The sequence below is a fragment of the Zychaea mexicana genome (genome assembly GCF_025766255.1).
Source record: "Zychaea mexicana strain RSA 1403 chromosome Unknown BDB00scaffold_19, whole genome shotgun sequence".
NCBI classification, from domain to species: domain Eukaryota; kingdom Fungi; phylum Mucoromycota; class Mucoromycetes; order Mucorales; family Lichtheimiaceae; genus Zychaea; species Zychaea mexicana.
In genome coordinates, this window is record NW_026516682.1 from 395,640 (window position 1) to 417,422 (window position 21,783).

Consider the following 21,783-nt stretch of genomic DNA (forward strand, 5'->3'; position numbering starts at 1 on the left):
AATCAGTCTTCTCTTGATACTTTAATATAAAATATTGTTTATTCTCGTGTTTACACATCACGATTTCCTTTTTTATGCAATATGAATTACTTAGAACCGTGCGAGTCCACCAGGTGGTCGACGGATCAATGACCACTTTGTATCGTACTTGTGCCATAAGTCCCAACCCAAATCACTGTAGATGTCGCGTCGAATGGCCCATGCTTTTTGTATATCAGAGACAGTATCAGGCTTGATGCTCAGGTCTGACAAGTATTTCTCTACTGCCTTCAATGCGGTACCGTAATGGCCAGCGATATGGTCACGCTTGACCTTGACCAAAGTGGACACAAGAGTTCCCTCGTCTTGTCCCCATTGCTTCCATGCCTTCAAATTTGCTTCGAATTCTTGGGGCTCTTCCCTTGTCAGGGTGCATGCGTGTGCCAGGGTCTTATTTTTGTATGCGGATGCAACCTGTTGGGCCTTCTTGTCGATATCTTTGCGCTGCTCTTTAACGTCTTCAGACTCATCTGACTGTTGTTTGTTCTGATAGCGGCCAAAGAATTCGAGTAGTGGAGCTTGGTCAATTTGCTGAAGGATCTTGTCGCAGTGACCCACAATCTCTGTAGCCTTCTCTTTGGAGAGCTTCTTGTCGCTATCAGACGACGATGCCAAAAGACTTTCAACAACACCGCCGGCCGTCTTCCAGATAGCATCGATCTTGTAGTTGAGGAGTGTAATGTCATTGGGATAATCTTGCTCCAACTTGGCCAGTAGCGCCTGCTGCACTGTGGAATTTTCACCAAACTTGTCAAGATACGATATTTGAAGGTCGCGCACTGCATCAGCCATTTGGCTCTTGATCTTGTCGTCTTCAAGGGTCTTTTTATCTTTGCTTGATTCCTTCGACGATCCGGAGCTTGACTTTGGTTCTGGAGGGATCACATAGATTACCTGGTACTGTCCTCCATCAACTTTGTTACTTGTAAAGGCCAGTTTGCCCACCAGCGCATCGCCTGGCTTTGCTTCTTTGGGAACCCATTGTTGGTCTTTGAGAGGCGGCGCAATGTAGCAAACCTTTGGATCATGCTTCTCCAGTTGTAGTTTGGAGATCGATCCGCCAGAGTAGACATCCTTGATGTTTCCGTATGTGCTGAAACTGACATTCTTGATATTCATATCTAATTCGCAAATAGTACTCTTGAGCTTCTCCAGAGCGCCTTCATCCTCGGTCGTCAGCTGCAACATGATAGTGTATTCGCCCTTTGTATCTAGTTTGAAGGTATGATCGAACACGTCGAGATAGCCCACTACCTTGCGGTTGGCATCATATACTATTTAAAGATAAGTTTAGCATCATACTTAATATTAGGGTATTTGCAGCTTTAAAACTCACCAATGCCAAAGACACCAGCAAGGAAATGTTCATATAACTGGTTCATGACCGTGGGGAATCGAGGAGTGATTGAAGTGCCGTTATCAATTTTGAATGTGTAAGACAGTACAAGGGCGTACATAACCCGTGTGTCTGGTAATGTGTTGCGGTCTGCGTGGAGTGGTGCAATGGTAGCATCTGTTGGTCTAAGGTATTTACGCAGCTTATCTAAAAACGCCGAGTTAGTGACTCGAGTAGCAGAGAGATCAAAAAACGAAGGAGAGAGAGGATACTTACTAAAACTCGTGCTGATATCGACTTTGTTCTCCTTGCGGACACCGGCAACAATATCTAACCGTGTAACTTGAGGTTCCAAGTGGAGTACACCCTGCCCGTCAGCAAGGTTTCCGGCAAGACGTACACCATGAAACTCAATCTCAAGGTCAACAAAATGCTTGCCGAGACCAGACCAGAACTGTGCAAGACAGAACTCCATGTTCAAGCCGCCACGGACTGCAAATCGAACTGTAATGACTTGATCTTCGGAGCTAGAGTCGCCAAAAGATCCTGATCCAAGGAGAAACGTGTATGTTTGCTTGTCCTTTTGGTTCTTTTTTGGAACAAGCTGAAGCAAATGTAGCATGAATCGAGCCGGGCATGTATCGACATTCGTCTTGGCTCGAAGTGTCAGCTTTGCATAGGTTGCGCCCTCTGGAACTTGCACGAAGCGGCGCATGATATCACCTGGTCCGAACTCAACGTTTCGATACTCCAAAGAGCCTTTGCCAGGCACGGTAGGCTTGACAACGGATACAGGAACCTTAAAGAGTGGTCCCCGTTCGGGTGCAGCGGTATCATAGCCGAGGATTTCACCGTAATGGAATTCGCTTTCGCTCAAGGAGGTTGGATCAACCTTGACCTGGAACGCATTACCTAAACATTATTCTTTGTTGAGTTCTTTTTCTCTTAAATTTTGTTCGAGAAATAAAGGGTAACCATTCAATATACCTCCTGAAGAAAGATACAAGTAATCTGGTACTCCAATCCAGGACTCGCTAGCCACCAAAGCAATGCGTGCGTCATACTCAAACTTGGCCCAGTTATACTTGGGATTCTCGGGATCTGTCTCACCCATAAAAGTTGGACGTACTTTTACTGCGAGATACTGGACTTGGCTGGTTTCGTCTCGCTCGCGAAGATAGATGCCACGCTGGTTTCCTCTCTTTAACACGCCCACCTAAAGTACCAATTTGTCAACACAGATAGAGAAGAAATCGATGTGCTGAAAGTGTTACCTTAAACATAATGTCAAGGTCCTTGCAGTGCTCGTAAGTCTCAAGATACTCCCATGCCTTATCCACTTGAATAAATCCAACATTGAGTGGGTCATTCACGGACTTGCCAGTTTGTACAATAGCAGTTTTCAAACGATAAGGCGTATGGCTCTGATTTTTAGCCTTCAAACCGGAAACAAGCAACGCGACACAGCCACAGGCATTAGGACTATGCAGTACAAGTTAGTATTAAGAAATTTGCTTCGTGTTGAATGGACGTCCGATGAGGAAGCTGTAATCACATACCTGGACATACTGGTGCCATTCTTCAGATCGAGACGATTCAATCCGTACACTGGAACACTTGTAATTGCACTTCCTGGAGCATAGATATCTACGCCCTGATAACCATCCGTGCACGGACCGCGCGACGACCAAGTGTAGGGCTTTTCTCCGACAGATTCCAGTAAAGCATACTCTGCTTGCATTTGCGCATGCTTGACGAATGCACCGACAGTAATGAAGCTAGCAGACATGCCAGCAGGAGCACCAATAGAGCTAAAGCAAGGACCGTCATTGCCAGCACTTGTAACAAAGATACATCCAGATTTGGAAATGGCCTCTTCAGCTAGAAGGCGGATAAAGTGACCGTCGTTCGGGAGGCCGCTCGATTCACCATATGACATGTTTGCAAGGTCGACCTTGTTAATGGCCATATGTGCGGCGGCACGTGTCAAGCCAGGACCAGTTTCCATGGAGCCAAGTCGAGCGTCACCAATGCGCAACGAAACAATTTGTGCACCGGGAGCAACCTATTTCCATCCACCCCAAAAAAACACGCGTATTTAATGGAATCGTTCCTCTCCTACGTTCCCGCTTTAATAAAACATACGCCATTCAATGCTGGGTCCTCAGGAAAATTAGCAGCAGTAATACCGGCAACATGCGTGCCGTGGCTACCTGCGAGTGTGACGATACTATGTAGAGACATTAGTATTTTCACCGATTATTCGAGTCACCTAGTGTGCGATTGCTTACCTAAGCAGATTTCCGTCTTCGTAAATGTTGACAGAAAAGTTGAGCAGGTCTGCCTTTCCGAACGTATGGTACTTTAGTTCCTTTCGGTAGTCCGTCAAGCATGGCTGGCCTCTAAGATCGCCAGATTCGTTTACATCGATCACTGCGCGCCAATCCTGACCGTCAAAGAAAACCACACAATCCAGGATGACACCTGGATCATCGTACGATTTGATTAATTCTTTCAAGCTTTCGACGCGAGCCTCGAGATCAGCTTGGGTTGCTGCTAAGGATTCGTCTGCACCAACGTTAGGATGCTCCTTTTGGAATTCCGTGATCTTTTGTTGGGCTTCGTTGAGAAGTTGAGCGTGCTTTAATTCGAATTGCTCTTTGCGTTCCTATAAAGAGCAATGCCGAGTTAGCCGCCAAAAAAGGTAAAAAATGACTATTTCAGTTCAATCCAATTTTTTCCCTCTTACCGATTTTAGTCGTCGGATAAGCTCAGAAGGAAACAATTCATACGCACGTTTGAGACCGACTCTGTACGCGCCTGAGGGGCATTTCCAAGAGGGATCCAATGTCAATTTTCTGCCGCTCAAACCTTGAATCACTTTGAGACCATTCTCTTCGGTAGGTTTAACAACCATGGTCGTGTCAACATCGCCTAAAGGATATATGTGTGAGTGCAACTACAAACATACAAGCGTGGTATACGCATACTATTTCTTGCATATACCTCCTCCTGTGCAGTCAACCATATCGATGACTTTGGGTTTCCCGTCTGTGGTAACCTACACAGATACATCCACCTTGCTTAGCTTTCAAGCATATCTACTTTTAGTTTCGAGATCTCTATCTTTGTAATGCTAACCTGCATTCCAGCAGCGCCAGGATCGACACCTTTTTAAAACAAGAATTTTTTGTGTGAGAAAGACTTTCAGGAACGGTGCCTTGCTGCTACTGGTGGTTATGCTAAAAAGGTTGAACGGCATACCTGTGTCAAGAATGGCGACAACAGTTCCTCTACCGTCGTACTCTGGAAACTTTTTTAGGAAAGCTGCTGCTTGAGTATCTTGCTTTGGCATCAAGCCATGAACAGGGTATTCCCCAATTGGCTTGTCGAAACTGGCCATTTTGTGGTGTTGGAGAAAGAAAAGAATAAAGCGAACGCGTAATTACGGCTGCGCCATTGGTGGCTGTAGTACAGAAAACAAAGGCGTCAGGCTATTGGCTACATGCAATGTTTGTATTTCCGACGAGCACAGTGTTAACGTGCATCATTCTGGCCTCGGGCTTAAAGGCTCATTCCTATGTATCAACATAGCATTACTTATTAGTTTCGAACCAGTATAGCGAAATGTAGCAGCATATGCTTAACTTTTCACACATTACTCCTAGTCTCCACATATGCAACGGCTCTTTGTATCCCACCCTCACATTTTCAACGATACAGCCACATTGTCAATAAGCAGCATATACAGTACGTTGATGAGCGACGTTATTGTTGCTTCATAGCTACTGAGCGTATCAAAACCTCTTTCAGTAGCTTCAGCGGCTTGTCTTCTCCTTTTTAAAAAGGCTGTGTTGTTCAACTTGAAAGCATCTTTAGAATTTATGAGAGAGTTTAATAGCATAATTTCCTTGCGATGCGACTTCTCAACTTGGACCACCTTCAGACGTGATAATATAACCTTGGCGTGTGTCCTCATTTTCCACGTACGCTAATGATGCTATTGAAAGGTTGAAAAGAGCATGAGATATGCTGGGCAAGCAAGGGTATGCACACTGGTATACTCTCACACAATGGTGCTACTAATTGTTAACCCGAGGCTACTTCTTCTAAAGGCGCTCTGTCATACGGATATATGTTCCGAAATCGGATACAGTACACTAATCGTATTTTGCCAACTTCTCTTAACTACAATGGCCTATAAACTAGAGGCTTTGCACCTGGGATGCCTGCTGCAGTTATGAGTACGACTAAGCGCAGAACTAATTGTTCTCCTTGGATTTTCAAGGATCGTTATGAATGCATCGGACACTTCCACAAGAATAATTGTTCTACCGATGGTTTAGCCATTTCTACAGCTAAACTGATTTGAACAGGTCTAAGCGGCTGTCATCATGTGCCAAAATTCAGGCGAGTTGGTAATTTGGTATTATAGAAAGAGGTTATATGATTGTATGCCTGTTTGGAAGTGAAAAGACGTCATATATTAATGTGCTGTATTGTTGCTTAATCCATACTAAAGGTATAACAGTTGAACACATTGATTATCAGATTTTGTGATCGATGGGGATCATGAAATACTAATTAACGTGGCGAGGCCAATGAAAAATCCAAAATCCCCACAAAAAAGCACCTCACTCATCCAAAGATGTTGTTCAGATGCAACTCAAGGGGCTCAGTTTCAAAGCGATACAATGAATAGCGTTTACAGTGGTTCCCCGTTTAATTCATTTGCTCTCAATAAGATAAACCCTCAGTTTCTATACTCCTCTTTAGGCATATAACACCGCTTGAAACACCCTCGTTTTGTGCCAACCCTCAGTAGTTTCAACACTTTATAGACCGGTTGAAATTAAACAGGGAACCACGGTATGGTGACCGTAGGAGAGAAAATATGACCTTCAGTATGAATTGAAGCAGTAATGATCCATCCGCCATTATAGGCCCACGGTACATAAAGCACGATACTACAGTAAAAGAACGCTTAAACCTATCTACCAACATAGGCTGAACACTACACATCTGATGATTACTTGAAGTCTGCGAATATACAGTATAATATACTTTAAAAGAGGAAGTACATACCATGTTTGATAATCGCTACATATATCAAAACTGAAGAAGAAAACTCATCATTTCAATTTGAGCTTTGTTATATATACACAGATATTGCGCACGCTAATGTCAACCTGTAGACTAAGTGACGATGAATGTTATCTGACATCTGTGGTACGTTACAGCTTTGTCGCAGAAATAATAAAGAATTTTGTGCTTTATCTTGTAGTTAGATGCATGGCGCACCATGAAAAAAAAACACCTCAAAAGCCAACAAAATTTATCAACCATTTATTATTTGCATGTTTGACTTCGATTCGACTTTGTTATTTTGTTATTTAGAAGCTGGATAATGCTATTTACTGTGTGAAAGGAAGAGCAGTAGGAGGGCATTTACGGGTGAGGAGGGTGTTGAGGTGGAGGAGAGCTTAAGCCAAACAATCCACCCGATATACGTCTTGCTGCAGCCTCTCTCCTCGATAAGCTACCTGACGCTGAGCTTGTAGATTCTATGCAGAGAAATTCAAATAAGTAAAGCTATAGAGGCATGGCTCATTTTAAAATTGTACCTGAACGAGATCGTGACACGCTGCTACCTTGATCGGGAATTGCCTGTGGTGAAACGGTGCTATTCGTACTGCCTTCATGCTGGTTTGTGGAGGTATTTGTTGAAGTGGACGTGCTGTTATCAAGCTGTAGCGGAGGGATGGCATTCAAATTGACGTTAGCCTTGTCCGACGTCATTGATCTTTGAGAAGAAGTTGAGGTGGAACGTCGTGCCTATATCCACAAATCGTCAGCGTCTCTTTTTACCCTTCTTTTTTTTTTAAGAAAAGCTTAAATAATTACCCGCACTTGTCTTCCTGGTGAAGGTGGGACGGATCTGAAGACAGCAGGAATCCTATGTGCATATAGCTAAATGAGATATTCGAGCAACACAAAAATAATAGGAGAATCCAATAACAGGGACAAGGGTCTTACCCTTCGTCAGAAGGTATATCTTCAGTAGACATATCATTCTGCTTGCGGAACTGAACTAGCTCACTCTTGTACTTGTTGCATTGCTGAGTCTTGGAGAGGTCTAGCATATGGGTAGCTTTCAATGTCAGAAAGGGCACACAAAGTTTATGCAGCATATTTTTACTTTGTTTAACCTTACATTCTTTTTCCATTTCCATTGTCTTGTTCTTTAAGGCCGTGATCTCTGCACGCAGCACTTCAATGAGTCCAGTGGGAGGCACATCTGGATTTGCACCAGTTGCATGTGGGGATATCCACTTTTTTGCACTTGTCAACAAGTGTTGTTAGCATCTTTACTATGTACTATGAGCTTAATTTCACACAAGCCCTTATTGCTTACTTTAAGGACGGGGATGAACCGGCTCCAGTAACTGCAGGACTTACAGGCAGTGATCCCGGAGATACATCTTGTATGCTTCTGGCAGAAGGTGACTTCATCGGCTGCTGTGCACGAAGAGAATCCAACTGCTTTTGTAGTTTGTTGACAATGTATTCCTGCTCTTGCTCCAGCGCATTTTCCATATCGATTTTTTCTTTTTGAAGCTACAAGTCAAATAAAATCAAACGAATTAATTGCCATGGAGACCGGGTGTGACCTTATTTTGCCCTCCACCCTTCCTAGCTACCTGGTTTAATCGCTTTTGCAGCATATTGGTCAAGTACTCCTCTTCCTGTTCCACCTGCACTAGCAGTTCCCCTTTTTCCTTTTTGAGACCCGAGATGCGTTTCAACAACTTGTTTGAGATGTACTCTTCTTCCTGCTCAGCGAGCACTGTCTAATATAATTGCATGAATTTTCAGTCTTCCATCGCATCGGAGGTTCAACTTTGTTAAAAAGCCCAAGGCAAGCACCACATACCATATCAACTGTCATCTGTCTCAACATCTGATTATCATGGCGTAGAATATTGACATGACCTTGTTCCGTCTCCAAATCAAATTCGAGTTTCTTTATACGCGCTTCCTGGCTGATGCATGTTTCGTGCAGTTTTTTGATTTCTTGCTTGATTTCATTTGTATTTTCCAAACTGAGCAGATGATCCAGCCGTGATATCCTGTCACTATGAACACAAAATATGTATGAGAGATACATGTCCTATCTTCTTGTGTGCATCTTTATGTGTATGATTATGATTTTCCAGCACTGTAAATCCCTTCTCCTTTTCTTGCCACATTTTCGTTCTTTAAGGCCCTACGTCTTTTCCACCCTCTCTTAACTCTATCTCACGCAAATTATTAAAAAAACAAAGAAAGCGTACCTGGATCCTGCTTGTAACTGATTCAGTTTTGCTTGAAAAGCTTTTGCGCGTGTTTCCAAGTCAGCCTCCAAGTTGGCTTTATCCTTGCGTGCCTGTTCATAATTGCAAAACATGTAGATTAGAGCACAATGTTCCCCCCCCCTTCTCCTCTTCTCTGTCCACCAAGAAAGACAATATTTACTCTATCTAGCTGTTCGCGGAGAGACTCTGTAAGCTTTTGCTCACTCTGGTGAACTTCGCTCCAAGTTGGGTCACTCTGTTAAAAAGTTTCCATCAGTTTCCATGTCGGATTATCCAGTATTGAACGCACACAACAAGTTTGAGTTAAAAGAAGCAATCATTGATGCGTACTTGAGGTTTATTGCATTCACCTGACAGGCGTTCTTGTCGTGCAGACGTTTCGTTCACGGGATTGGGCTGGTTTCTGTTGGTTTCAGTCGTTGTCATTTCCGTAACTGGATCGCTCATGCTTTTTCAAATGTGTATGTCAAACTTTTTAGGTTTATCCCTGAAATGAGTACAAAACCTAGCGAAAGTGATGCCGTTTATAGTGACAAACAGATTTGATCAAAAAAACAGAATGTCACGAAGATATTGAAAAAAGTAAAAGGGAAAGTGGAACGAAAGAAAGAAAAAAGAAAGCTCTCTGTGCATTGTCGGCTCTAAGGCACCTGTTTGTCGGTGTTTGGCGAAATCAACGAGAACTCCTTTATGCGCCCATTATTGTTGCGCTTATAAGGATCCAAAAAAATATAATAAAATAGCCAAGATTGACATAGTCTGCAAGCGGCCGAACTGTGAGTTTCTTTGGCAGAAAGGGTACCCTTCCTGGATGTAAGCGTTGATACTACAGTATCATAGCAGAAGACAGTGTAGTTAGTTGCGTGTGTGCGCGTGAGGAACACTGATTACAATATGTGGCATGTTTATCCATATAAATGACTGTCATACATACGTGTCTGTTCATCCAGCGGTCGAATGGTATGATCCAGCGCACCATAAACATGAGTTCGTAGGACGTTACAACTTCTTCGGCACGAGGACCCACCACCGGTATATTTTCATGGCTGCACCGCATCTGTCCTTGTCTCACCATCGCCTTTTCATCTTCAGTCAAAAAACCACCGTCGTGAAGCCCAGCAAGAGGTGCTTTTTCTTTTTTAGGAGGAGCTGAAGGTATAGACCGAGCGGATGTGCTTTGTAGCGTAGAGAAGATAGATCTTGATGTGCTTGTTGCTTTTTTGTGGACCGGTTTCGGGAGCTAGATGAACAGCATACACATACAAAGAAGGAAAAAGAGTCCCACATCCCCAAGGGAATCCGCTGTTACAGATATGAAAACCATTAGATACATTAAAGAAGAGAGGAAACATACCACGAATACAATTGCGAATGATTTAGAGGCCTGTTGTAGTTCTTTCAAGTATTGGGCTGACTTTGCAGGCATCGAAGGAGGACCACCCCACCGTGATGCACCATCAGGCTGAGGAATACTAGCTTGGTCTAAAGCATCCAGTGACTCAACCAAGGGCTTCGATCGAGGACTCGCTTCTTTAATAAACAGATTGGTGCAGGTCCACGTGCCACCGTTCAGCTGAATCAGGTCATCGTACGTCTTTTTCAGAATAGCTTGAACATGATTTTTTTGGTCTCCAAAGTATCTAGCTGCGAGCACATCGATTGCTTGACGATTGACATGCACTGCTGATGCTGTTGTCGTCGGTGTGGTCTCTTCCTGTAGCCGTACTAGCGCTTGTTCAACATGGGACAGAAAGTCAACAAGACCTTCCGCTTTGAAAACATTGATAAGCGTGCACGTAATTCGTATTTGATTAGAGGGCTTGGGCGTTGCTGGCATTGTTGCTGTGGCTCTTGCTGTCGTGCTCATAGAAAGAGTTTGCGTATGAAAGTGAGGAAACGGTGCGGTCGTGGTTGGAGCAGGAGGAAGAGGTATGTCGGGATAAGTAAACGTTCGTATTCGTTGCAAGAACATAATAGTGAGAGGGATATAGAATAGAACGTTTTCCATAATGAATTGAGCCCAGCTGTCCGCAATGGGTCGAAATGTTTGGTTCTCGGTGCCATTAGGTCTTGCGCCCAACATCCATGGCATTGTCCACAGAGACCAAAGTGATATAACCTAGTAAATAAATCAGTCTAACGTTATCGTATAACGAGCACTTCTACTTTGTCTAATTCTTCGTGAGACTCTTACTTGGAGATAGTCATCGTCTCTGGCCCAGTTAAATGCAAGGCGCGAAATCATTGCGTACAGATGGTCCTTGACTGAGTTGTATACCATCCGATAACTGTTCCACGTGGCATTGTCGCTGTAGCATCGTCGTAAGTCACCAGAAACGATGTACCTTACAAACAGTGCAATAAAGTGCATTCTTCCAGGTCCGAGTTTTTGCATCGGAGCAACCCAAGTGTTGCGGATCCAGGTTTCAATGCACTCATCTAGGAAGAACGTTCCGACGGCTGGATGAAAGTCTGTGGGTTGTCCGCATGGTATAAAATGCCGCATGTACTCTTTCATTAGCTGTTCGTATACACTTCCAATGATTGACCGTGGTCGTGGCTGCTGGTTGTACTGCTGTTGTTGATGTAATTGTTGATTTGATAACGAGGTGGCGCTGCTATTAGGTCCAGCTATCCGCGACCCGCCCAAAGAAGAAGAATTCGTGGAAGCAGATACTGAAGAAGAGGTAGCGACGTTACTCATAGTTGACATAGTAGACGACATTCTTGAGGCAAATGCAGACGGTGGCGCAGCTGTTACAGGTATCGTTGGTGTATTATGCGTAGCCACCTTTACCACGTGATGGAGGAAAAATTGGACAATGTTGAATTTGACGCGGTATTCACCAGACAACGGTCGTGGAAATATTGTCGACTGCCGTATGGCCGATTCTCGGATATCTGATGTGCCTGTGCGGGAACGTTTCTCGAAATGGACACAGTTCGTATAGAGTCGTGGTAAATACTGGGTCGCACCGGCAGCCAACGCCTTGCGGACGTCCTCCTAATTCCACATTTAGTACATTACAAAAATGCATCACGAGCTTATTGAAACACCTTAAAAGTTGAGCTTACCGAAAACGCTTCCGGTGCCATATCGTATGAATAGTTGGGATACTTGGCTAGAAACATCAGAGCTTTCAAAAATGGACCATCACGGCGAAACGCGCGTCGTATTGCTGCGTCGTGCTCTGGTTGATTTTCTATATGAATCCATCCTCTATCTCGGTCTTAGCACAGGCATGAACAAAGAGGATCAAATAAAGCAAGTGGTGTATTTGGTGTACGTGTATGTTTGTATGTGTACCTGCTTGTAGGTGATCCAAACACAACTGTAAGAATGCCTGGCAAAGCAGAATGAAGCGATCGCGCATGCTCCATTGACATTACAGTCGTATTAATGTATACATCACAGTAATCTTGAAGATAGTCGCATGCTCCTGGGATGGATTTGCTTTGAAATGCTTTTAAAAGGTCCACCATGACTTGTAAATCGTCTCGTCCTTTCTATTGTACTGCTGTGCGAGAGGATTTGGGGGGAGAAAGAGTTGGAGAAACGCGAAAGAGAGCCAGCCAGCCACTTATCCCCCCAAGGAAATATTTAAGAAATTATTTTTTCTGTTCTCCACTGATTCAAACAGTTTGACATTTGCACATAATTACCATGGCACAGCCATTTTATGCAACGCAAGACGAAGTTGCTAAAGTCTTGCGACAGCGCGAGCCTAATGCGCTGCGAAGAGGTATAGTTCCTTCCCATACATGGAATGGTTTGTCGCTAGCCAACACGTTGACGGTTCCCGCCCCCCCCCCCACTCACGACATTCTGAAACTATTTAGATCTTGCCGTTTTAAAGGTTCAACTCGTGGAAGCGACCAAAAATCGTGTCGATCCCATGGCGAAACGAACGAGACCACTCGTGGAATATGTTCAATCGTGCAGTGATTGTGCAGATCTAACTGACTTGTGGGATTTTCAAGCTCGTGTAAGCACTTTTTACCAAACTTTTGTATTACACGTATATTGCGAGACTTGGTTCTGATTACCACTTGAAAAACATATTAGGATAATATTGCAAGTCTGGAGTGCCTTGTCCCAGAAATTATTAGTTTCTTCTTAACCCTTTGCACAACCCCAATCATTCGTCCTTTTGGTCTGCAGCTAGTCCAAGCGATTTTGGGACGACAGTTAAGGTATATCAACCGCGGCGTCGCATCAATGCGGATTCCACAATGCATAGCAACCTTCAAAGTACTCGAGGCCATGTGCTCCATCGGCCCAGCAGCCACCAAAGAAGTTTTCCATACGTTTAATTTTCAGACAGAGGTATGCTTAATCAAGTATATTTGCTGATCTAGTTCATTGCTAAGCATTTCTATACCAGGGTTTCTCTCGAGCTGCGCGCTATCGAAAGAAAGGCAAAAGCAAGAATCCAAATAGCTATTTATACGGTAAATACCTTTTTCTAACTCTTTTATGCCCTTTTCTACAAGTAATAGTTACACTAATATGTATTTTTTTTCAGATTTAAGAACATCCTATGTACATTTTGTCCTTGCACTGTTTAAATACGGAGACGCAGATGTTAAGAAAGAGGCACTTGGTGTACGCAATTTGGTGAATGCAGTGTTTGGCGGAATTGATGAGGACGCATATCCGGTAAGTAGAAAATGAATAAAGGAGGAGATCCGCTGCATACTACCATGTTTCTAACAATTACTGTAGTTAGCGGAAGTAATCTTGAATACCACAAAATCACACATTATCGAAGATTATTCAATCCCACGACCAGTCAAAGCGTTCTTCTTCTCGTCATATATATTGGAAAAGGTACTGTGTGGGTAGGAGGACTTCTCTTTATGGCTTGGTGTTAAAAGTTTGTTTGTGTATGTTTGTAATTTTAGATTGCCAAATTATACGCACGGACGGAGCCCGAGTTAGTGACTGCAGAGGAAACCAAGATTCCCGCCGATTTGGCACACCAATTCTTGATATCTGTATGCACTGTACCAGGATTCGGATTGTGTTATAAAGATGACGGCTGGTATCCGATACCTAATGCTGAGCAAGGCAAAGCTGCAGAGAAAGCGCAGAATCGTGCTATAGCAAAGTTCCTTACATCTTTAAAGCCCTCGGACGACATGCGACAGCAAGAATTGGTTCGCAGGATTTTGACCGCATGTCCAGGAATGGTGCAAGGGTAAATAGAATATATAGAGGGCTTACTGTTGTCTTTTGCTTTTTCAGCATGAAGGAGCAAGAACAAAAAACTCATTTGCCCGTATATTTTCTAGATATTGGCAAGGGATATCATTTTCTGTTGAACCACGACTTAGCAGTAAATGGCTCGCCAACATTGCTCTGTTGCAGAGAATCGTTCGCTTACCGGTCCCAGCACTTTACTACGGAGACACCAATCTATATCCAGCATCTCCACCGACAAGCAGCGTCATCCTCGACAGTATTCTTCCAAATATTCTCGGACGAGCCGTTTCAACACGTGGATTGAAAAATGCCAGCCCTCTTGTCAGTTACGCTACCATGCTTTTCTTGTCAGCAGCATTCTTGAAATACGCCGATGTTCTTAAAGCATTGGAAAAGGTTATTTTGACGATCGACAGTGATGAAAGCAGCAAAAAATGGCAAGAGTGCGTCGCTCAGGTCCGCGAAGGATTTACTCGACGACTTCCCGACTTATTGACCATCGTTACCGTCTACCAACCAGCCGCATCGTCATCTTCAACAGTTGTAGATAACGAAATGAACGATGAATCAGGAGACAATATTGCTCTTCGGCACCAAATGCTGTACGATGCTGCACTCCGTTTAATTAGTTATTATCAAAAATACCTGCCAGAAACGTTTATGGAATCGACAGTGGACCCAGGCAAATTCATTCCAAGTGATATCCTATCCATGCGCCCAGAATCGCTTGTGCATCTTTTGCAGTTGTTATTAAGCGTCTCTGATTTCAAATGGACAGGAAAAGCGGGTATGTTTTAGTCAGTCTACACTATGTATTCTATATTCGTCTACTAACAGACGTATAGGCAAGGGATCGTTCTCGCACATCACAACACTGTTGACGCTTTACCTTCAAACACCATACAAACATATCCGCGAATTAACTAGCAAGTTGATCAACCAGACATTATCCGACTCATTCATGTTCCGCCACGATCCAGATGAAGTACGGCCCTGGCTGGAATCCATGCCACGTAACTTTGCCACAGCCGGAATGAGAGGAAATGTTGCTCTTACAGGCGAACAGACAACGGTTTTGCAGTTCTTGGATGAATGTATTGAACGCTTCAGTCGTTCGCAGTACCGGTACCTGGATCAAGCTGTCGATATGCTCAACAATGTCAACACGGAATATCTTCAACGGGATGACAGCTCAGCAATGCTTGGTCAACTTTTACGTTCCAGTGATTCCAGCGATTTCCCGTTCAGTCCTTTGCTGCTGACTCTTGTTCAACACATACAATCATTCAAGGGCGAGAAGCGGCCAGTTATGCGATTTATCACAAAGCTCATTACGCTGCTTGTCTCTAAGCAAAAGGTACCATTTTATTTGGAGCATGTATGTCAGAGTCTGCAAAGTCAGGTGAACGAGTTCGAAAACCAAAAGACAACCCCATTACTTTCAAAAGAATGGAGTGTTTTGGACATGGCTCAACAAACACAAGAATGTTTACTTGGGGCGCATCAAGATGAAAAAGCCACAGTGTTTGGCAATACCAATGACAAAAATACACAGCTGGAAGCCTTGATTTCTGGTATGTTGGCGGGCTTGCTGAGTGTGGATTATGTTCAATGTAACTGACTGTTTGCATTTGTGTATTTGTTAGATGAAGCGGCCACTGGCACCAAGGAAAAACAACAATCATTGATTGATATCCTGCAAGAACTATCAGTCGTTGAGCTGAATAAGTACCTTGGTGCAATCACGGATCTATGCGCCAACAAGCTGGATCTGGCATCCTTTGAGCCCCTAGTCGACTATCTCTCAGAGCGCCACCCACGAGCAGGAAGCCTGTTTGACTATGACGACATCCGCTCCGTTAAATCTCTTGAAATAGAAGGGTAAGGGTCATTATACGTTACACATGGATTTTGTAAATAGTATCCTGAATGTGCTGCTATATGTAGGAACTCCGTTGTTGGCTTGATCACAGCGATTCCCTTTGCCACCTTGTTCCACAACACTTGGACGCGCTGTGACAAGAATCCGGTTGCCATAGAAGCTATGCGACACGCCATGATCAATATGGATTGGCAGCAGTTGACGACTATCCAAACGTTAGTTTTGGAAAAACTCTCGGTTCTGACAGCATCCAGTGAATCCAGCAATAATGGGCCGTTAAACATCGCCTTTGTACTATTACGACACACACTTACGATGCTAGATAAGAAGGATGATCCTAAAGGCTTGGCACAACTTAAAGATGCATTGCTGGCTCATCCTGTTCTTATTGAGTTGAGCGATCGATTTTTAGCACAAGTGAAGTACTTGGCATCGCAAGAGTATCAAAACTTGGACGCAGAGGTAAGAAGGGGGAAATGTTGGAGTAGATGAAGTTCTACATCTTAAATTACTCTCTACTGACAAAAACCACATACGTAGTTTGTCCACATCGCCATCAAGAATTTGGACCTTTTCGGACAGAAGCGTGTCTCCAAAGAACTCGTTAGCCACCTCGTTAAATTGGACTATGCATCGTTTACACAATACTGCCAAGTGAACCAACAGAGTCAGCTCCAATCCGATGTCGGCCGGTTATTAATTGCTCTCGTTGACGACCTTTCGCGACAGAAAATCGAGTTACCTGACGAAGCATTCATCATCGTCACCAAAGTTTGGGAATCACGCACTTATCAAGACAACGATATCCTCTCTTTACTTGACGCGTGCGCATCGAATCCTACGGCCATATCGATCCTCCTTACAACATGCAGTACACTCGTTGTCCAACATATTCTTGCAGGATACCAATGCAATATCGACATATCTCTTGTCGCTGAAGCATGTACAACGTCTTCTGTCGACATACCGAAGCTTGTGGTGCAGTCTCTCGATAAGAATATACCCATGACATCGCAGCTTGTAGACATTGTACAAATGGCGTGCGAAAGTAGCAATAACAACGAATTTTTACAACCGTTTTTGAAAACGGTCCTACCTCGTCTGGCAGCAAGCGCCAATCCGGATAATGCATCGTCGACCGAGGTTTCTGTAAATTTTTATGATCGCCTTATCGAACTGATGCGCGCAAGCGATTTCGACTGGACAACGATCGATGGTGAAATCGTACGCGACTACATTTTAAACACGGTACTTGACAACATTGCCGATGCTGCTGCCATCCGTTTTACAAGTACCTTGGTCGCAAAGGCATATGAAAATGTACGTAAGATGATAGGGTTTGGGGTGTACGAAAAGTTAGCAGGATGCTTATTATGACTTCTGTTTTTGCAGTACGGCAAGCATGAACCAATCGAGACCTATATCCGTCGCGTGCTGGATCACGACAAGTATCAAAAGTTAACTAACCCAACGACGACCAGAGAAAATGCAAATGAACGTGCGGCTATCATCAAGCTGATTCATGCTCTGAACGCAATCCAACCTGAAATCCTGGCCAATCAACACGGTTTGCTCGATCAGCTGCTAACCAGCTATGGTGCCACAACCTCAGAGCCCGACCGGCTGATACTGGAAATTTTGAGGTCATGCGAGGCCCGGGGTCGCACTACGATCCTACCAAAGATGCTTATGTGGGGTCCGGGCTCTGATCGGAACCGCCAAGCACATGCACAAGCGGGTACATTGCTTCATGCTGACACCATTTCCATGGAAACTCTTGGATCAATCGACCCAGCCTTGATGCAGCGAACCTTTATGCAGTTTCCAGTCGACGTTACTTTGGGTGCACCCGCAACATCGGAGGAACATGAAGAAGACGAAGCAATATACGATCCCTCGTTCTTCTTACCGCTGTTTGCAAATCTGATATCAAGCGGAGCGATAGATTGTCGAAAGTTTATCGATTGTAACGCGTTTGGCTTAGTCACGGTGTCACTTTCATCAGTGGATGATCAAGTACGAATGTTGGGATACCAGATGATGGACCAGTTTTATGACATGGTGCAGGTATGTTTTACGCAAAAGCGCACTTTCTAGTGAACAGCCGTTTGCTAAGCAAAAAGAAAGGAAACTAACAATGACGTTGTAGCATGTCAGATTTCACGAGGACCGAGAAGTCAAACTACTTCTGAACGGACTAAAGAATTCCATTATGGATCGATCGGGGTCGGATGTTCCACCACGTATTCCTCCAACGGTGACTGTGTGCGTTGCACAGGCACTTACAATTCTGATGCAGCCTGGCCACTACATGTATCCTCATATTACAAGATGGATTTTGCGCACACCAAGCTTTGATATGAACGTGAGTAAAGATGCGGTTCCCAAAAAAGGCTTAAGCTTCCACGCATTACTCACATATACATTGTTTGTTTTTTTTTTGGCGATCTTTCTCGATCAAGTTTGTGCCAATGTTTACATTCTTATTTACATCAGCAACCGCTACTCACAAGAAGGAACGTCTGTGGCTCCTACATGTGCTATCTTCGTCAATATGGACACGTGAGGTAGGTGTTCCACACAAAAAAGCCTAGCTGATAGAATCAGTGGCTAATCTTTTTCTTTAAATGTTCACAAGGACTACAAAATATTCTCCCGCAACCGAGTCTGGGACTTGGTTGCGACCTTCTACAATTCCGCATTGGCTGATCACACAAGCAAAAAAGCCGTCGTTGAGGTACGTAGGACAATCCAGCAAGGGGACTCATGTGACCTTTGCCTTCTATTTTTCCATTCCTTACACAAATGAATTAACTTTAGATCGTGTCGCGAGCAATCCGCATCCCGGATATTGCTGTCAGCCTCATCCGGAATCATGGCCTTATAGCATGGATTGAGCAGATCTTGGCTCTATCGCAGGAGAAGGAAGAGATCAATACTTGGTCCAACCTGCTGGAACACGCACTGAAGAGCACACAAGTTCGCTTTGACCATCAACTCCCAATGCCCCTTCAACCACTTATTGAAAACAAATGAATAGAAAACCAATAGTCTGGGTTTCTTTTTTATTTATGTACAGAATATAATCAATCTAATACAGAATAATTACATGGAAGACCCATACGCCGGAAATGACCGACGGTCTCTTCCTCCAATGGACAAACGTCTGTCATGCGGATATCGTTTTTGTGATGCTCCTACTGGTGGTGGAGGTGGTGGTGGATAATCGTCGAAATCATCTGATGGCTCGTCATAATAACGCGACGACCGATGAGTTGGCGGTGGTGGTTCATCCCATGCATAATCGCCCCCTCCTGCACCTTCATACGCCGATCCTGAGTCTCGCCAAAGATGATGATGTTGATGTCGAGGAGGTAGTGTGTGATAATGGGGAGGTACTGGTCTTGGCAAAAATGGTGTCATGGAACCTGACCTTCTCCGTCGAAGTGATCCACCTCGTCCTTCCCATTTTCTGTTGATGGGTGGTAGCTGAGGAGGCGGCAAAGCTGGTGGTGGTCCAGCTAGCGGAACAATAGGCGGTGGTGGTGGATGAGCAGCCGAGTACCGAAATTGATGATGAGGGTGCTGCCGCGTAAATGATGGTGGGGGTAACCGTCGACTACTAAACTCTTCCCATCTTTCATCTTCTTCCTCGTCCGTTGACTCTGGCTGTGGTGGATAATCGTCATAGTCGTAGTCGTAGTCGTCATAGCGGCGTCGTGGCAATTGTTGCGGCGCAGCGTAGCGTGAAGCATGCTCTCCTTCCTCGTCAAAGCGCGGAACACTTCTGCTCCTGTGACGCTTCGATGCGGGTGACCGCCCCCCACCACTCGGCGGTTTGTTAAATTTACGAGGTGATGCTGTGGTGGGGTCTGACCTTGAGTGTGTCGGATGTACGATCCCTTTACCCTTCTCTTCGCTACGCACACCACTAGTACTACCAGCACCGGCACCTGTCGGGTATGAGCCTGTCGCAATGAAACAGTAATGGCGAAGTTGCTCCTCTAATTGCTCGAGTTTATTGGTCACAACATGCTGCTCGCGCTCCATTTCCAACTTTGCGCGTTCCATCTCCAACTTGGATCTGCGCCATGATTCCTGCTGGCGGCGAAGTAAGTCCACCTCACGTCTTAATAAGTCGTTTTGATCCATAATGGCCCTGACTTCGGCGGAGATTTCGGGTCCTGCTTGGGTATCCTCGAAAGTGACCTTGTTGTATGATGTGTTGGTGGCGGCTACAGCAGGAGCAGCTGCAGGAGCACCGGAAGTGGCGTCGGTGCGCGATGCCTGCTGTTGTTGTTGTTGTTGTTGTTGTTGCTGTCGCACAGTGCTTGATGAAGATGATACCCTATTGTGTGGATCTTGTTGCAGCGACACCGGATGAGGCTGATTACTGCTACTGCTGCTCATTATGGTTGTCCCAGTGAGAGGTTTACGTACGGAAGATGGAGAAGAAGAAGAAGGGGATGCTGTATTGCTTGCACCCAATTTTCTCATCAAAATGCCTTGAGGTCGTACAGTGGAACCTTTATGGTTATTATCGGATGGGGCGGTAGATGAAGGCATCACTTTAGAGTTGGTATTGGTGCTGGTCACCACCGATTTGTTTAGCAAATTCTTCTTGTCGGCTTCCGATTCTACCGATAACGAGGGCTGTGGGGTGGTGTAAGTCGCACCACTAGAGGGCGAAGTACTTGTTTGCATCGTATGGTGAACACTTTTGCTGTTGCTGTTGCTGTGGCTACCGTTGCTAATATTGTTATTATTCTTGTAAATCTTGGAGGTGTTGTTTGAGATCGTAGTAGCTGTCTTTTTGCTGTGGATAGAATTATCATTGCTGCTGATGTTATTGTTACTCTGAACATTATTTGTTGTTAAAGGTACAGGGGGCGGCTGTTGATGAACCAATCTTTGTGTTGGCGGTACAGCAGGAGTAGGTTTTGGCATCAAGACCGGCGGTGGCGATTTCGTTGGTGCTGACACTACGTGTGGCCCGCGTTGTTCAACGGGTTTTAGTAGTCTCGTTTGCGGATATCCGATTTCATCCAATTTGTTGTCGTCCTCTAGCGTGTGTAAACGCTCGTTCGCTGTCGTAAACATGGGAAAGAAAGGGAAATCATTTCCAGTCGGTGCGATGTAGCGAAGCATTTTACAATTGATCTGGTCATGTGAATCAAAACCCAGCTGTTGAGCTGTAACAACAGCTGGACGCATGATCAAGCACCAAGTCGGCTCGTTCGGAATGAGTGCTTACCCCATCCACACCCCTTGTTTGTCCTTATTACGATATAATGTTACAAATAGACAGTTATGAAACGACACTCTTGAGTGTAGTTCGTTTACTATTCGTTTTAGTGTTCTATATATTGCATTCGTTTACATTGTACCGGGTACATGCATCTTCTCTTTGTAACTCGTTTCATCTATGCTGGTTGCAACCTTTACTACCACTACATCATGCGCAGTAATAAAGCCGTAAATAATGCGTGCACCTCAATGGCTACGCAACTTTGTGCATAGAGTTATTGGCATATTAGGCCGATGATAACCTTTAAAAGATGGCCGGCCCATTCACGTTCCTCCTTCTTCCTCCTAACCTTCTTGTCAAGAAATCAGGGCCACTCGGGATCTATGCTGTGTATGGTATCCCGAAACCGTTCCAATGTTGTACAACACCGTCTTTGCCGGACGGCTCTCACTCCGGTGAAGAAACATGTACTACGTTAAAAAGATGATCACTGTCATTGAGTGTAGTGTCCAGATATTGTAGTAACGGATCATAACATAAAATAGTAGATACAAGACAAATACTCGGAGTAAATATCTAAAGCTGATATATGATAATAAAATTGTTCTCAAGACATGTTTAGAGTTTCCCGACAGAGAAGTGCTTATAGAGTCATTACGGAAGTGACCCGTCATTATGCGAAAAACCTATTAGTTCGATGGCCACATCTGTCGTCAG

The 21,783-nt window shown here is 44.4% G+C and overlaps 5 protein-coding genes across 5 annotated transcripts; 1 reads left to right on the top strand and 4 right to left on the bottom strand.

Annotated features, from left to right (window-relative positions):
- Positions 1 to 90: 90 nt before the first annotated feature.
- Positions 91 to 4,778, bottom strand: BDB00DRAFT_870251 (uncharacterized protein; the record flags this gene model as incomplete). Its single annotated transcript, XM_053126685.1, has 12 exons — positions 91 to 1,313; positions 1,376 to 1,582; positions 1,652 to 2,287; positions 2,363 to 2,591; positions 2,650 to 2,857; positions 2,935 to 3,440; positions 3,521 to 3,605; positions 3,667 to 4,043; positions 4,125 to 4,309; positions 4,382 to 4,436; positions 4,517 to 4,545; positions 4,640 to 4,778. The coding sequence occupies 12 exons, from the start codon at positions 4,776 to 4,778 to the stop codon at positions 91 to 93; spliced, it is 3,879 nt and encodes a 1,292-aa protein (XP_052981974.1).
- A 1,925-nt stretch (positions 4,779 to 6,703) lies between these two features.
- BDB00DRAFT_813177 (uncharacterized protein) lies at positions 6,704 to 9,329 on the bottom strand. Its single transcript, XM_053122742.1, has 11 exons — positions 9,061 to 9,329; positions 8,891 to 8,965; positions 8,710 to 8,801; positions 8,310 to 8,511; positions 8,077 to 8,226; positions 7,791 to 7,993; positions 7,590 to 7,717; positions 7,412 to 7,511; positions 7,280 to 7,331; positions 7,000 to 7,210; positions 6,704 to 6,939 (listed from the first exon to the last, which is right to left on the bottom strand). Exons 1-11 carry the CDS (start codon positions 9,175 to 9,177, stop codon positions 6,824 to 6,826), a joined length of 1,446 nt encoding a protein of 481 aa, XP_052981975.1. The 5' UTR covers positions 9,178 to 9,329; the 3' UTR covers positions 6,704 to 6,823.
- A 116-nt stretch (positions 9,330 to 9,445) lies between these two features.
- On the bottom strand, positions 9,446 to 12,291 carry BDB00DRAFT_212503 (uncharacterized protein). The gene is made up of 6 exons (XM_053116481.1): positions 12,038 to 12,291; positions 11,806 to 11,950; positions 10,925 to 11,734; positions 10,085 to 10,849; positions 9,665 to 10,032; positions 9,446 to 9,556 (listed from the first exon to the last, which is right to left on the bottom strand). Exons 1-5 carry the CDS (start codon positions 12,211 to 12,213, stop codon positions 9,823 to 9,825), a joined length of 2,106 nt encoding a protein of 701 aa, XP_052981976.1. The 5' UTR covers positions 12,214 to 12,291; the 3' UTR covers positions 9,446 to 9,556; positions 9,665 to 9,822.
- A 32-nt stretch (positions 12,292 to 12,323) lies between these two features.
- On the top strand, positions 12,324 to 18,867 carry BDB00DRAFT_927317 (ribosome 60S biogenesis N-terminal-domain-containing protein). The gene is made up of 17 exons (XM_053128875.1): positions 12,324 to 12,473; positions 12,571 to 12,716; positions 12,797 to 13,057; positions 13,116 to 13,182; positions 13,257 to 13,390; positions 13,457 to 13,561; positions 13,636 to 13,931; positions 14,026 to 14,723; positions 14,782 to 15,510; positions 15,583 to 15,817; positions 15,884 to 16,280; positions 16,359 to 17,138; positions 17,211 to 17,885; positions 17,968 to 18,183; positions 18,281 to 18,385; positions 18,457 to 18,555; positions 18,639 to 18,867. Exons 1-17 carry the CDS (start codon positions 12,395 to 12,397, stop codon positions 18,852 to 18,854), a joined length of 5,238 nt encoding a protein of 1,745 aa, XP_052981977.1. The 5' UTR covers positions 12,324 to 12,394; the 3' UTR covers positions 18,855 to 18,867.
- Position 18,868: 1 nt separating this feature from the next.
- BDB00DRAFT_927318 (uncharacterized protein) lies at positions 18,869 to 20,978 on the bottom strand. Its single transcript, XM_053128876.1, has one exon. The coding sequence runs from the start codon at positions 20,964 to 20,966 to the stop codon at positions 18,924 to 18,926; it is 2,043 nt and encodes a 680-aa protein (XP_052981978.1). The 5' UTR covers positions 20,967 to 20,978; the 3' UTR covers positions 18,869 to 18,923.
- Between the last annotated feature and the right edge of the window lie 805 nt (positions 20,979 to 21,783).